The sequence below is a fragment of the Pleuronectes platessa genome, chromosome 12 (assembly GCF_947347685.1).
Source record: "Pleuronectes platessa chromosome 12, fPlePla1.1, whole genome shotgun sequence".
Classification (NCBI taxonomy): Eukaryota; Metazoa; Chordata; class Actinopteri; order Pleuronectiformes; family Pleuronectidae; genus Pleuronectes; species Pleuronectes platessa.
Window position 1 is genome coordinate 14340119 of NC_070637.1, and position 13361 is coordinate 14353479.

Below are 13361 nucleotides of genomic sequence, written 5' to 3' on the forward strand. Positions count from 1 at the left end.
ACACACCTCACTTAATCATGATATTTTCACCGACGATAAATATGTTCATTTTACAACCTCACAAAGAAGCAAAAATCCCCTTTATTAAACAAATACAAAAATCATTCAATGAAAAATACAGCCTGAAACATAAAAACTGATTTCTTTATCTGTAAACTTGTTTGTAGAGCCAAAAAGCCGACAGAACACTTGCATTAAAAATAAAACATCAAACTGTAAACGATTATTCAAAAATATAGTTTGGATCGACAAAGAGATCCTAAACAACAAAGTATTTTCCTTTTTATTCTTTGTTTTCCAACTGTTTGTCCACAGTTGTATTATTGAGAAGTCAGTCTTTGTGCAACAGAGAGAAACTGGACGACAGAGGTTTAAACAAACCCCAGCTTCATCATTAGCACCCTGTAAACAAATAGGCTCACTGGCAAAATAGAACATTGCGATAGATGTTGAGATATTTGGTTTGGATAAAATGCGAATGTTTAGGAAGCACAGGGTAGTGTCCCAGAGGTGACACCAACAAATACAAAAAAGTTTTGAAAAAGAAATTGAAGAATTAAGTGTGAACGAACTAAATAAACAGTTTTTAACTGAGTGACTGAAACGTCCTGGTCTGTCAGTACAGACCAGGACGCGTTTTTCCTGTTGCACAATCAAAATAAACGTTCTTCCTTAGATGGCAGCGTCCAAACCGGTGTCACATCCATTCTCAGCAAAAACAACATTTAAACTGTCGTTATGACCACTCCCAGAGAATGACAGCATCCATCTTCATTACAGCTGTGTGACCGCTGATAAGTTCCTACATTATATATTGAGTAAAACTCACAACACAAACCCCTAGTGAACCTTAGACATCCCAAAAGTGGAATATGTATAATCAAAGTGATTATTTCAAGGCAAATATGGATTAAAGGAAATGTCTGTTCCTGCAGTAAACCAAATTTCTTTTACTTTATGCCGCAGTGTACAGTTTAATCTCAGAAAAATGTTTAAGGAATAGATTTACAGTTTGCCCTTGTTAAGTTAGAAATTACTGCTTTCACATATGTCTATTAAAGTAACAGTGTAAAACCAACACATTGTGTTTTTACAGCAGGTTTCATGCCAGGTTATTATTTGAGGAGCAGCAGTGAGTCAAAATGTCAAGTTGGTTTAATACCAAGGTTTAGTGCCAGTAGTTACATTTTTGTTAACTTTAAACAGCCAGGGTAGTGTTGCTAAACTAAGCTAACCAACTTCTGGCTTTAGCTTTATATTTATTAGACAGACATGAGAGTGGACAACAAACTGTCAAACTTCTCCTTTAAACATCTGATTATTTAACAAAATAAAGATTTACGCGAATGAGGTAAAACAGAAGATAAGAAGCAGCATGTCAAGTATAAAGTTTCTAAATCAGGCTGTAAATGTTACAGCCCATGCACACAGCAGCTGCAGCTCTCTGAACGTCTTACTCTATCCTATCAGAGTTTTCATGAAGGCGGGTTTGTTGAACGGCCAGTTATACTGGTTGGGGACGGGCCCGTTCACATTGCACTCGAAGAAGGAGAACATGGGGAACCAGATGCGTGCTCGCCGGCTGTGTTGGTAGGCACGGGTGTTGGCTAGAGTGTGGTAGTAGAGGAAGAGGCGGGTGGTGATGTAGAAGGCGATGAACACGTCGATGGAGTAGTGCTCGTGGGCCGCCAGGATGAAGAAGATGCCAAACAGGTTAAGCACCCAGGAGATGGTGTGAATCAGGTTCCAGGTTCGTGGCGTGTCTGCAATTGAAGGTTGAAAGGATTAAAGGCAAAAGAAGCGCTTTTGTTTGTGCAGTCAGCTCTACTGAAAGGTTCATTTAAAAAAAAAAAAACGTAAACTTCTTATAATTTATATTTAATCCCCTACAAATAATAATATGGGATAACTTTCTTACTTACACATTAAAAACTGAAATTATGTCATTGCAAACATAGAAAAAAGAACTTATGTCTACAACAGGATCCAATGGGATTAAAGCTGAAAACCACAGACAGCGATGTGTAATCAGAAAGTATGGAGGGACGTGCTAACACATCTTTTAGTTCCTCTTAATGACATTTCAAAAAGGTTTGTCAATTAAAGAAATTCCCCTCATGGCATTGAAATGTCTTGAAATACACCTCCCTTCCTCGACTCCCTTTCTCCCCAGCTTCACAGAAGTCGAGGAGCTTTTACCAGCTCAACCTTCAAGTTGACAGGATTCGTGTTTAAGATTTGTGACATCACAAACCCTGGTTGTTAGAATCCGTTTTTCCAGACTGGCATTAGTTTGCAGTGTTATCCACGTATGCTGAATATTTTTATATTATTACAATGTCAATGTGTTTAAAAACTTTTTCACTGGAGGAGAATAAAATATTTTCATTGGAATTTTCTAACAAAAATAATGGAGAATAATGTTTGTTCTATCCTCTAACAATTGTCACATATACTCTAAAACTACAAAGTCTGTAGTTAAAGGAAAGTAAAAGTATAAACACTCACATTCAGTTACAAAAAAGTTGAGCATTGTTATGACAACCGTGTGTCCGCTGAACATGTAGTCTCCACATGTTTGCACACCAGTCAGGGTCATGCCAAACCCACTCCAGATCGCTAACGCCCTTTGTATCTTCTCCCAGATATCCCCGTATGTCTGTGGAAACAAGAGCCTCCAGTTATCAGTCAGTGGTCATCGGTTTACAAAGGGAGGAGACCGAGTCAAGATAATCTGTAACAACTGCTGAGAGCTGAGGGAAATTATTGCTGACTACTCAAGACTTGAGAATGGCCAACATGATCTAATCTGAACTGAAGCTCGGGTGTGTCCGCCCCACCTTACTGGAACACTTCAGGTGCTGCCCGGGCACGGAGAGCGAGGTGACAAACATGGTGCAGCAACGAAGCAGAAACACAGTTCCTATTAAAGAACACAGCCGCCTGAAGAGAATGGATCTAAAAAGCAGGGACACAAAACAGAGTCTGGACTTGAAACATATTCATAACGTTCATGTGGGAAGATAAATTATAGATAGATCCATCACAATGCACACTGTCACAATACAGTCTATCAGTGGTGAGAATAGGTGGAACAGTGGACTACAGTACCTGTGTTTGTGAAGCAGCAGGATCAAAATAAACATATAACACAGGATGAGGCCACAGGCTTCGGCCATTGCAAAAGCCCAGGGGATTCTGGGAACGCTGTGAAAATACAAGACATCTATTTCATTCAAATATAATATTAAAATAGATATACACTGGTGATTATCAGTGGAATACAGACAAAAGTTATGAAGTGTTTACCTGTCCAGGAATATATCAGGCAGTGGTGGGTATGTCCTCATGTCCGGGACCCGCTCGTGCACAATGACCATGACAACAGACGTGAATCCAAACACACAAAACACATAAATGCAACTCATGACTGTCTTCCACACTTCAGGGTCCAGTCTACCAGCCAGGTGCTGCCTATACCTCCAGTTGGAGTGTGTATGACACTGTGACGCTCCTAAACCGTATCCAGATCTGTCGCCATTCCTATGCCGCAGCTCAGTCCCATTAAACAAGTGATCAGCTCCGTTATACATCCTCTCTGCTCCGTCACATCCCCACTCTCCTCCTTCGGAGCCCGACGAGAGCCCAGAGGGGAGGCTGTCTGAATGCTGCAGGCCCAGCTCCTCCAGCTCGGCCTGGTTCTGTCTCTGGAGCCGGCGAAGCGCCAGGGTTAACCTCTTGATGTCTCCAAGAACCCTCAGGCCAAGTGGTGGACCCCGCAGGTCAGCCTCAGTCAGAGCCAGCAGGCTGGGCCCATCCAGGCGGTGCTGGCTGCACAATAACTCCACATACTCCCCAAAACCTTCCTCCTGCAACCACTGGGCCACCTGCTTACAGCTCCAGACAGCCACACTGTCCCCGGACGGAGCCATGCCACTGCAGACACAGACAGAAGAGCAGCAAAATGACTTGAATGATCAAGTACAACACTTCAAATGAGTCAAAGACACAGGGATGACCTCCATAATAGAAAGTACAGACTGATGTAACATCCTGTTTTAACTGATGACGACAATTCTCCAACGTCTGATAACACTGAGTCACTTCCTTTTTCACCTCTTGATTTCATTACAGTCTTTGTGACCCTCCGCCCAGGACTTTAAATGCAAATCTGCTGTAAATCTATTGATGTTAATTTTTTTAATTTGCATCCTACCGATCACAACTCCCTCCCTAATCAGACCCATTGTGTGTGTCTGTAGGCTCAGTGCATAATGTTTGATTAAAGTGATTGATAAACATTTTGGTCATTATCACAGTTTCCCCAGATTCAAAACTTCATCCTACAAAATCTATTACAATTTAACAATTGATTAATCGATCAGACAATCATCAGGCAGATTTTTTGATCAGTTAATCAGTAAATCTGTAATTTTTCGAGAAAATATTCCAACATCCTCTTTCCAGTATCTCAAACATGACAGTTGATATTCAAGATCTGGTCAATTGAATATCTTTGGGTTTGTGTACTGTTGGTCTGACAAAATATGTACCCTCACAACATTATCATAAAAACAATTTATTTCTCACATTTTAAAACTATATCAGCACAATAACACAATCACAAATACTTATTGTTAAGACATGCATGTGGTTAAAATGTAACACTGACTAATCAGGAGTCAGTGCTGCGATAATCTGCTGTAGTGGATTATTTGTGCTCCTATTCAACTTGACCTAGGACTGAATGCTGAGGGCTACTTAGCGCTCTTACATCATCAGCGCTCAGGTCAGTCACTGGACACTGGAGCAGTGGCTTATAGTGTCCGTCTGCTGACACCGGGGTCCTTATGAAACAGGTCGAGGATTTGTGTGTCAAACCGAAACGATGAAGAAAGTGTGACTGACCTGTCTGTTACACCTGTGTCATTTAATAATACAAATAATAATAAAAAATCGACTCACTAACCGTTCAGGGTTTACACAAAAGCTGCCGAGTAGATTTTTTTTCTCCAACAGTGAGAGTCGAGCACTGGTGAATCAATGTTTGCTTTGCCCTTTGACTCTCTGATAAAGTCACTGCAGTGCTGCTCCCCACTGCTCAAAGGTCTGCCAGGTTCACCAGTGAATCGCTGTTGGCGGCTGAAGGTGAGCGATAACCCCCAATGCTAACTGGATGCTAAACACAGATTTAAAACTACCCAAGTAAGCACCTTTCAGATAAAGGTAAAGCCAGAGGCATCACTGACTACAATGAGGTATCAGTAAATGTCCCAACACAACATCCACTGGTGCTTTTATGTGTTTCAGAAGTAACAGTAGTTACTTGAACTGAACGACAGACTACATCACCTCTTTGATAACTTTCTGAATCTTGGAAGTACTCCACTTGCTTTAGGTTGTAGCTAATGATTATTTTCATAATCCACCAAAATGCTGATTATTTTCTTAATCGCCAGATTTTTTTGCTCCTTCCAAAACCAAAAGATATTCATTTTATCACAGTCAAAACAAGAAGAGGTAGCTAATCCTCACCACAGCTAAAACTACAACGGCTCTCAGTAGCGCACATACCTCTGCCAAGGCCCAACAGCCTCCCTCAAGTTAATCAAGCACGGCAGTTCACAAACTCATTGATATCAGTTCTCTAAATATGCCTGATTTTTTTTTCATCAAGATTCATGAATTATTTCCTGTGAAAATGGCAGAAATGTTAAAATATTCCCTGTCAAGCGATGTTAAAGAAAGTGGAAAAATAATTCCGGGATGTTTCCTCTGATCTGGATCAGCACCAAACTGTAACGATACTTCCCTGACCCAGATTACATCACTCCACCAAGTTTTGAAGTAATCTGTTTATTAGTTTTATAGCAATCTTGCTCTCAAACAAGCAAGCGATCCGTGGAATCCCTAGAAGATTAATCAGTTGTAAAAATAATTTAATTCAGTTTTGGTCCTAATCCCAACATATGAAAAGCCGACATGATCAAATATGTGGTATCTTTGCTTGATGAATAACTCAATGATTTATGATTTAATCTACTAATCAGACGTTTAATTTCTATAATAATAATAATAATAATAATAATAACTTTATTCATACAACAAATAAAAAAAAAAAAGCAATAATGATACAGAATCACCTACAAGCAGTAATTCAAAATTAAAATAACAGGAACAATAAAACATGGAAGCAAATAAATACAAATATATAGAATAAAAGCAATAAACCATAAAAGCGTGAGGGTTATGTGCTCACATCAATACTACTCTGATATGTTTTTCTAGTCTAAATTGTGGTATTCTTGTCATATGGTGTGACTCATGCAAATATAAATATATGTAAATATATTCCAGTGAACCAAACCATGAGAGTTGATGACACACTTTGTTATACGCCATCAACACACAGATCATGTGGCGACTCGCTGCCTCTGAAGGATCCTGACAGAATAACTATTCAGTGACAAGCTGATCAACTGATCACATATTGACATGTGAGAGTTAAAGTGACTCACCTCAGCTCCGTCCCCTCAGTGAGACACTATGATACTTTCTATCACTCTGACAGTGAAGTCTGTAGATTGTACTGGCAGAAGGCTGCAGCTTCTCTGGCCTCAGGCTTTGACTTGGGGGGTGGGCGGGTTGGATTCATAAGTGCCGTGTCAGCCTGTTTGTCTGGTGGCTTACAGTGACTCACACACACACACACACAAAGCTGAAGCTCTTCAGTGTTTGTGCGCACAGGTCTATCTATAGTTATGAGGGACAATTTTGGTTCAATACCATCATTGTGAGGACATTTTTGACGTTATGAGGACATTTTGGCTGGTCCTCACAAATTGTGTTTGAGAGGTAAGACTTGGTTTTAGGGTTAGAATTAGGTTTAGGTTGGGTTAAGGTTAGTTGTGATAGTTAGGGTTAGGGTAGGGGGTTAGGGAATGCATTATGTCAATGAGTGTCCTCACAACTATAGAGAGACGTGTGTGTGTGAGTGTGTGTGTGTGTGTGTGTGTGTTTGTGTCAGTAACAAAGGCCACACAGTGTGTTCAGCACAGGGCCACATTGTAACATCACACTGCTTCTTGTCAGCATGACATCAACTCCCCTACTGGTTTTTATGGTGGTTCGTCAAGTTTAAACACAATTTTCTTCACAAAACCAAAGAATGATGAATGTGTTCAATTGCAATAGAGAACAACTGAAGTCCCAACAAAGTGCATTTAGTCATTTCCCAGTCACTTATAATGGTTTTAGTTTCCTCTCTTACCAGAAATCCAGTTGGAAGGAGCTGCCAGAGGGCGTAGACTGCCTGCCTGTTTGTGTGTCACTTCACTGGTGGAGAACTTCTGCTTCTTGGCCAACATGCTTCTGACAACCAGGCAACAGCAAACAGGAAGAGAGCCTAGTAAACAACAGCAGGAAAGAGGAGCTGCTGGCCTCAAGCAGGACTGCTACTGAAAACACACTGACACCTGCTGCTCACATCCAGGACAACTGCTTCATTTCATTACCAGGAACACACTGCTGCCGGTGGTGGAGGAGCACTTTGGTCAATCGCAGTTGTTTTTTAAATGTGCTTTATAAATAAATTTGACTTAACTTGCTCTCTGGTTTGAAAAGAAAACCCCATGTGTGCTCACACATACAAGTTATCTGACTCTGGTTTTGTATTGCTCTCACTGTACTTATACATAAATAGACATACAGCCTGTAACAAGGACAATAGAGTTAAAGAATGGTACAAGACACAAAGGAAGTTAGTTCTCTGGTGAAGAAAAGGCGGATTTCCTGAAGTATCGGTTTGAATCATAAAAAAAGCTCAAGCTGAAATGTAACAGACTGAGTGAGAGCCTGCAGACTGGAGTGGTCAAATGTCACCACCTGTTTGTGACCTTCATAGGAGGAATGAGGTGCTACTGAAGCAGAGGCAACAGTCATCGGTATCATTTAGCTTTTAAGGGACAGGACAGAGCTGTTTATGACCTGAAGACTTGAAAATGTCCGACAGAGAGTTGATCACAGGTGCTGTCTCAGACAGAGAATATGATACTGAGAAGTTGGACCTTGGCGAGGAGGGAGAGGAGGAGGAGGATGAGGAGGAGAAGGGCACATGTCTGACAGCAGAGAAGAGAGAGAAGACCCCGTCTCTCCAGGAGCTGGAGGAGGTCTTACACTCCGCTCCACGCTCCTGTCGCCATGGAGATGAGGTGTGGCCGTGCCTGTATCTGGGAGACATGTGAGCATCCTGTGGCTGATTTAAATTCACCTTATTTGTGTTTGTGGATTGTTATTGATACATGAAATGTATATGTGACAGGGTCATGTCTCATGATAAGTTTGGGCTCTGGCGGCTGGGCGTCACTCACGTGCTGAACGCCGCTCATGGTAAACTGTGCTGTAAGGGCAGTGATGATTTCTATGGAACCACAGTGAAGTACCATGGAGTCCCAGCCAGCGACCTGCCGACGTTTGACCTCTCACCCTATTTCTACCCTGCGGCTGAGTTTATTCACCAGGCTTTGACATCCGGAGGTAGCAACAGATACTGTGTGTAATGTAATGATGTAAGTTGGGTCCTTTGTCCTTTAAGCATCTCTTTCTTTGAGTGTTTAATGATTTCCAGGAAAGGTGTTGGTGCACTGTGCTGTGGGTGTGAGTCGCTCGGCTGCATTGGTCCTTGCCTTCCTGATGATCCATCACCACCTCAGCCTTCTGTCCTCCGTACGCTGCGTGCAAGAGGAACGCTGGATCTTCCCAAACAGAGGCTTTCTGGGACAGCTCATAGCCCTGGACCGAAAACTGCAGCACACAGATTTGAATGAGCCAAAATAAAACAAGGCAAGAAATCTATAAGAAAGCGGACTTGTGTTTGTGTCTCTTGAAGACGTTTCACATCTAATACAAGAGGCTTCAGGTATCAAATCTCTCTGGGTCTTCCCCTATGGTTGCGTTTCAACAGCAGGAACTTTCCCCTGGAGGCGGGAACCTTTGCAGCAACTTCTTGAGTTTCAACCGCAGGAACCTGGGCCCAAATTTTTTGACCCCTCAAAAAAGATTGTGTGTTTGTTTGTGTGTGTGTGTGTGGGGGGGGGGGGGGGGGGGGGGGTAGTACGCTTTAGAATGGGCATGTCTTGGAAGTAAGATTCCATGTTATCACATAGATTTGTTTTCTTTTTGTCTCCTAATTCATAAAAAAAAAATGAATCAACTTTGCAGATGGGTTTTGGAGGAAACAGCCCTCAACAGAAAAGGAGCTCTAAGGCACCAAGCTCCTCATTTGCAGCACAACAGACTTTCTCCATTTGTACTGTTTTCTATTCACTGTATGTGCAGCTCTCCCCTCACTCGTCCTCCTCTGATGTGACCTCAGTCTGGTCATTTGGCATCTGTGAGCAGACCGCTCAATGCAGCAGCTCCATTAAAAAACTCCCCATCCAGGCGGAGAGAACACTCTGAAACACAGGGAGCTAATTTGGGAAGCGAGCGGCATGTGAACAACCACCTGCTCGCGTCTCTCACCGAGCTGCGGACTCTGGTGTCGGAGCTGGGACAGAGAACAGAGAGAGCAGCGCTGGAGTCTGTCAGAGGAGCAGGGAGAATGTCAGGGAGCAACCAGCCACAGGACCTGGTGCCCATTAAAGAACTGGAGCTCACTCTGGATTCCTGCTCTCTGGAGCTCACTGCAGTGGATGAAGTGTGGCCCAACCTGTACATAGGAAATGTGTGAGTGTCTAATGTTTGAAGGAGGGGCGACATTGCTCATAGACAGAGTGCTGCATTGAGAGGCATTGGTCTGTGTCGGTCTCTTTGTTTTCCAGGGCGGTGGCACAGAACAGAAAGACGTTACATAAGCTGGGCATCACTCACGTCCTGAACGCTGCACACTACAAGCAGGGCAGCATCGGTGACCAGAGTTTTTACGGGAACGCCTGTGTTTACTTTGGTATCCCGGCTGAGGATTCAGAGCAGTTTGACCTCAGTCAGCACTTCAGACCTGCAGCTGACTTCATTCATAAAGCCCTGAAGAGCAAAGATGGTAAAGTACAAGAATGTGACACATACACTGTCCCATCAAACACGTTTGTCCTGTCTCTCATTCTGAGTCCTGCTGTACAGGGAAAGTGCTGGTGCACTGCATCATGGGAGTGAGTCGATCGGCCTCTTTGGTCCTGGTGTACTTGATGTTGCGGCAGCGTCTCCCTCTGAGAGACGCTCTGAGGCAAGTCGTCCAAAAAAGAGCCATTTACCCCAATCGCAACTTCCTGTCCTTGCTCCTCAAGCTGGACGATCAGCTGACGTTCAAACGACGGTTGTGTCCTCTAATCTGACGTACGTCTTTCTCGTAGCATGAGTCGCCTCAGGGCTCCATTTAATCCCGTTGTTAATTGGTGCTGGCAGTGTTTGTAAACAACGATTTGTTACCACAGTGAGAATAATGTAGGCCGTGGTGTGTGGTGATATTGAAATTCCATATTTGTATTTTCCCTGCTCTTTTCTTCAAGTTTTACTTCTGGCTACAGCAGCAATGATGATGATGTGTTTTTACATGTTGTAAATACTGAGGTACAGAATTGTTTTTCATTTTCAAACTGTGTTCAAATGTTTTCTCTCAGCGCTGTTTGTCCATATAGACACCAACATGTCCACAAGCTTTGTAAATACATCTTTACGATTGTTGTCAATGTCCATTAAAGACATTTTCCGATATTTCATTTGGTTTCTTTGGGGATAAAATGACTAACAAAGAACTTCCTTACATCTGTTTTATTCTTTGCACATTACACTTTTACAGAAAAGGGTTCCTTGATTACGCCCCTTGTTATTCCTCCTTGATCTCTTAAAACAATTTGTTTTTCATTTCAGTCAAATCATTTTGGATGAACAAAAACAAGTTTGCTGATGGAAAACTCTTTCCCCTGTTTTCATGTAATCAGCTGTCGCCTTATAAACCTGACAAAAACAAGCAGTGGATTGATATTGTACGGTTACAAGTTTTCAAAAGAGGGACCATTTTTGACATGGTGAACAACATAATCTTTCTAAAAGGATTTGAGTTTGGACTCAATGTTCGTCTCTCATCATTCACTGAAACATACATTTGCACAGACAATCCCTATGCAAAGCTGTCAGTTGTTTTTTCTAAGCGTGCATGGCGTCATTCTACAAGGAAACTCGCCTCTTTTTGGTTGCATGGCTCTTTTGTACGTCCTAACTCCTGCAGCTTATGTTCAGTATCTTACTGAGGCTCTTACATTCTTCCCTTTATAGTTGCCTCAGGCATTTCCATTACTGCATGGAGCAATGTCGTATAGACAAAACTGAGGAAGCTGTGGGGTTCCTTAAGTGTTCATGCAGTTTGCCTCGATTTGCAATCACAGGTGCAATTGCTTTGTTTTTCCTGTTGTTTGATTTAAAAAAAAGGGTTCACAAAATCAAATAACAAATAATACAATTATTGTAAAATGCTACAATTTCCTTGATTTTTTTGGATCTAGTGACTTTTAATGCGATTTCACAAGGGGAGTATTGGGCCTTGATATGCACAACATGAATTCAAACTCATAACTAAAGAAGTAAATAAAGTAAAGTAAATAGATCACTGTAGCTATCATGTATCTCAAGCACAAATGTGCCTTTTGCATTTGCATTTTTTAGTTCAAGGTAAATAATTCAGTATTTTGTTCCCACATGCTGTGCTTAATGCCAAGGCTTTGATCATATTTCTGAAAGGAAATATGATCAAAGCAGTCATTATACGGCTCCTGCATGGGGACTAACAGAGACACACACAGTGGAGTATTAAATAACGGTCTGTGGTCATTATGGAAACTCAGCGAGTGAGCTTAGGTTGACGGGATGATGCCACATTGTTGTACAGAAGACAAAGACTTCAGGCATGTGGTCAAAACGGATTAGATGTGTTAAGAAGCGCCTGATTACAGTCTGTGGGATGTGTTGTCACTGATGAGTGTATATGATTACACAGTTATAAAAGGAAACAGGCTAAGGCTGCGTGTGTGTGTGAGAAGGATAAGATCAGGATGTCACCAGTGCCTTTACATTTAAAAAAAAAAAATGGATTGTATACTTTATGATTTGGCTAAAAAAATTGCATTATTTTATAAATGTTTACATACTACATTTCATATACTGACAGTATAAAAAACAGGCCTGTGTGTGTGTGTGTGCGACTGTGTTTGTTGTATGTGCCAGTATGTCACTGAGGGATCAACCATATGCACCACCTTCTGTCTCGGAGCTGCTGGAGTTTCTGCTGTCAGACAGAAAACCTACTGGACATGTCAGTCAGGTCTGGCCAAACCTTTACATAGGCAACGAGTATGCTCCCACACACACAGACACACAGACACACACACACACACACACACACACACACACACACACACACATACACAGACGCTGTGCATCTATATACCAACAATGTGATTGTGCTTTAGGGCGGCTGCTCGTGACAAGGCCACGCTCCACGGGCATTACTCACATTGTAAATGCTGCTCACGGAGTCCCCATCCAGGGCCCCGGGCACTGTTTCCACGTCAACACCTGCCCGCGCCTTTACAGAGACATGATGGTGGATTATTATGGGGTAGATGCAGATGATGCTAAAGAGCTCCTCAGTCCTTTCTTCTACCCAACAGCACAATACATCCTAGCTGCGCTGGCCATGGGAGGAAAGTCAGTCACACTTAGTTATTTCAGTGTGTGTAACTGGATTTACGCCCAGTGTCTGTTAAGTAAAGTGCACCTGTCCAATCTAATGCATAAATATATATAACGCAGAGACTCTCCTATAGCTGTTAATTCAGTTACAGGTTTTAGCTGAAATCATAGTTAGTGAAGGTGTGTAAGTTATAAAAACATGTTTTTGAGGACAAATTTGAAACACATAGTAATATAATCCAGTACAACACCACCTTTAACTATGACCCCAGCAATTAATAATCACAGTTAATGTGCTGTCCCAGGACGTGTGTTTGTCCACTGTCTGATGGGTGTGAGCCGCTCTGCCTTCCTCATGATCTTCGAGGACCTGAGCCTGCAGGAGGCTGTGGCTGCCGTCAGGCCACACAGAGATATCTGCCCCAACCCAGGCTTCCTGCGGCAGCTCCACAGCCTTGACATGAGCCTGGAAAAGCCACACAAAACCATAGACATCAGCATGTAAAAACATATATACATCTTTATTGCTAGAGAGGTAATTTAAGCCAGGCGGAGGAAACACCATCACTGACAGGGCTGAGGCAAATCCTCTGGACGAACAGGAAGCCGGTGAAAATCACATCCAGAGACTTGAAATGATCCGAGAAGATATTTCAATGAATCAGTTTTTGTGTGCG

The 13361-nt window shown here is 42.2% G+C and overlaps 3 protein-coding genes and 1 pseudogene across 4 annotated transcripts; 3 read left to right on the top strand and 1 right to left on the bottom strand.

The window, feature by feature from the left end:
• Positions 1-61: 61 nt before the first annotated feature.
• Positions 62-7413, bottom strand: LOC128453193 (sphingomyelin synthase-related protein 1). 2 transcript variants are annotated; one of them, XM_053435938.1, is made up of 6 exons: positions 7271-7413; positions 3310-3936; positions 3112-3207; positions 2841-2958; positions 2509-2659; positions 62-1763 (listed from the first exon to the last, which is right to left on the bottom strand). In XM_053435938.1, the coding sequence occupies exons 2-6, from the start codon at positions 3930-3932 to the stop codon at positions 1459-1461; spliced, it is 1293 nt and encodes a 430-aa protein (XP_053291913.1). In that variant the 5' UTR covers positions 3933-3936; positions 7271-7413; the 3' UTR covers positions 62-1458. The 2 variants fall into 2 exon arrangements, with proteins under 2 accessions (XP_053291913.1, XP_053291914.1); XM_053435939.1 differs by lacking the exon at positions 7271-7413 and adding an exon at positions 6519-7264.
• Positions 7414-8000: 587 nt separating this feature from the next.
• si:ch211-223p8.8 (dual specificity protein phosphatase 13A family protein) lies at positions 8001-8835 on the top strand. Its single transcript, XM_053436923.1, has 4 exons — positions 8001-8025; positions 8128-8239; positions 8321-8538; positions 8627-8835. Exons 1-4 carry the CDS (start codon positions 8001-8003, stop codon positions 8833-8835), a joined length of 564 nt encoding a protein of 187 aa, XP_053292898.1.
• A 570-nt stretch (positions 8836-9405) lies between these two features.
• On the top strand, positions 9406-10710 carry zgc:153981 (dual specificity protein phosphatase family protein). The gene is made up of 3 exons (XM_053435984.1): positions 9406-9726; positions 9822-10039; positions 10120-10710. The coding sequence occupies exons 1-3, from the start codon at positions 9602-9604 to the stop codon at positions 10329-10331; spliced, it is 555 nt and encodes a 184-aa protein (XP_053291959.1). The 5' UTR covers positions 9406-9601; the 3' UTR covers positions 10332-10710.
• Positions 10711-12217: 1507 nt separating this feature from the next.
• LOC128453830 (dual specificity protein phosphatase 13-like) lies at positions 12218-13189 on the top strand (annotated as a pseudogene).
• The last annotated feature ends 172 nt before the right edge of the window (positions 13190-13361 follow it).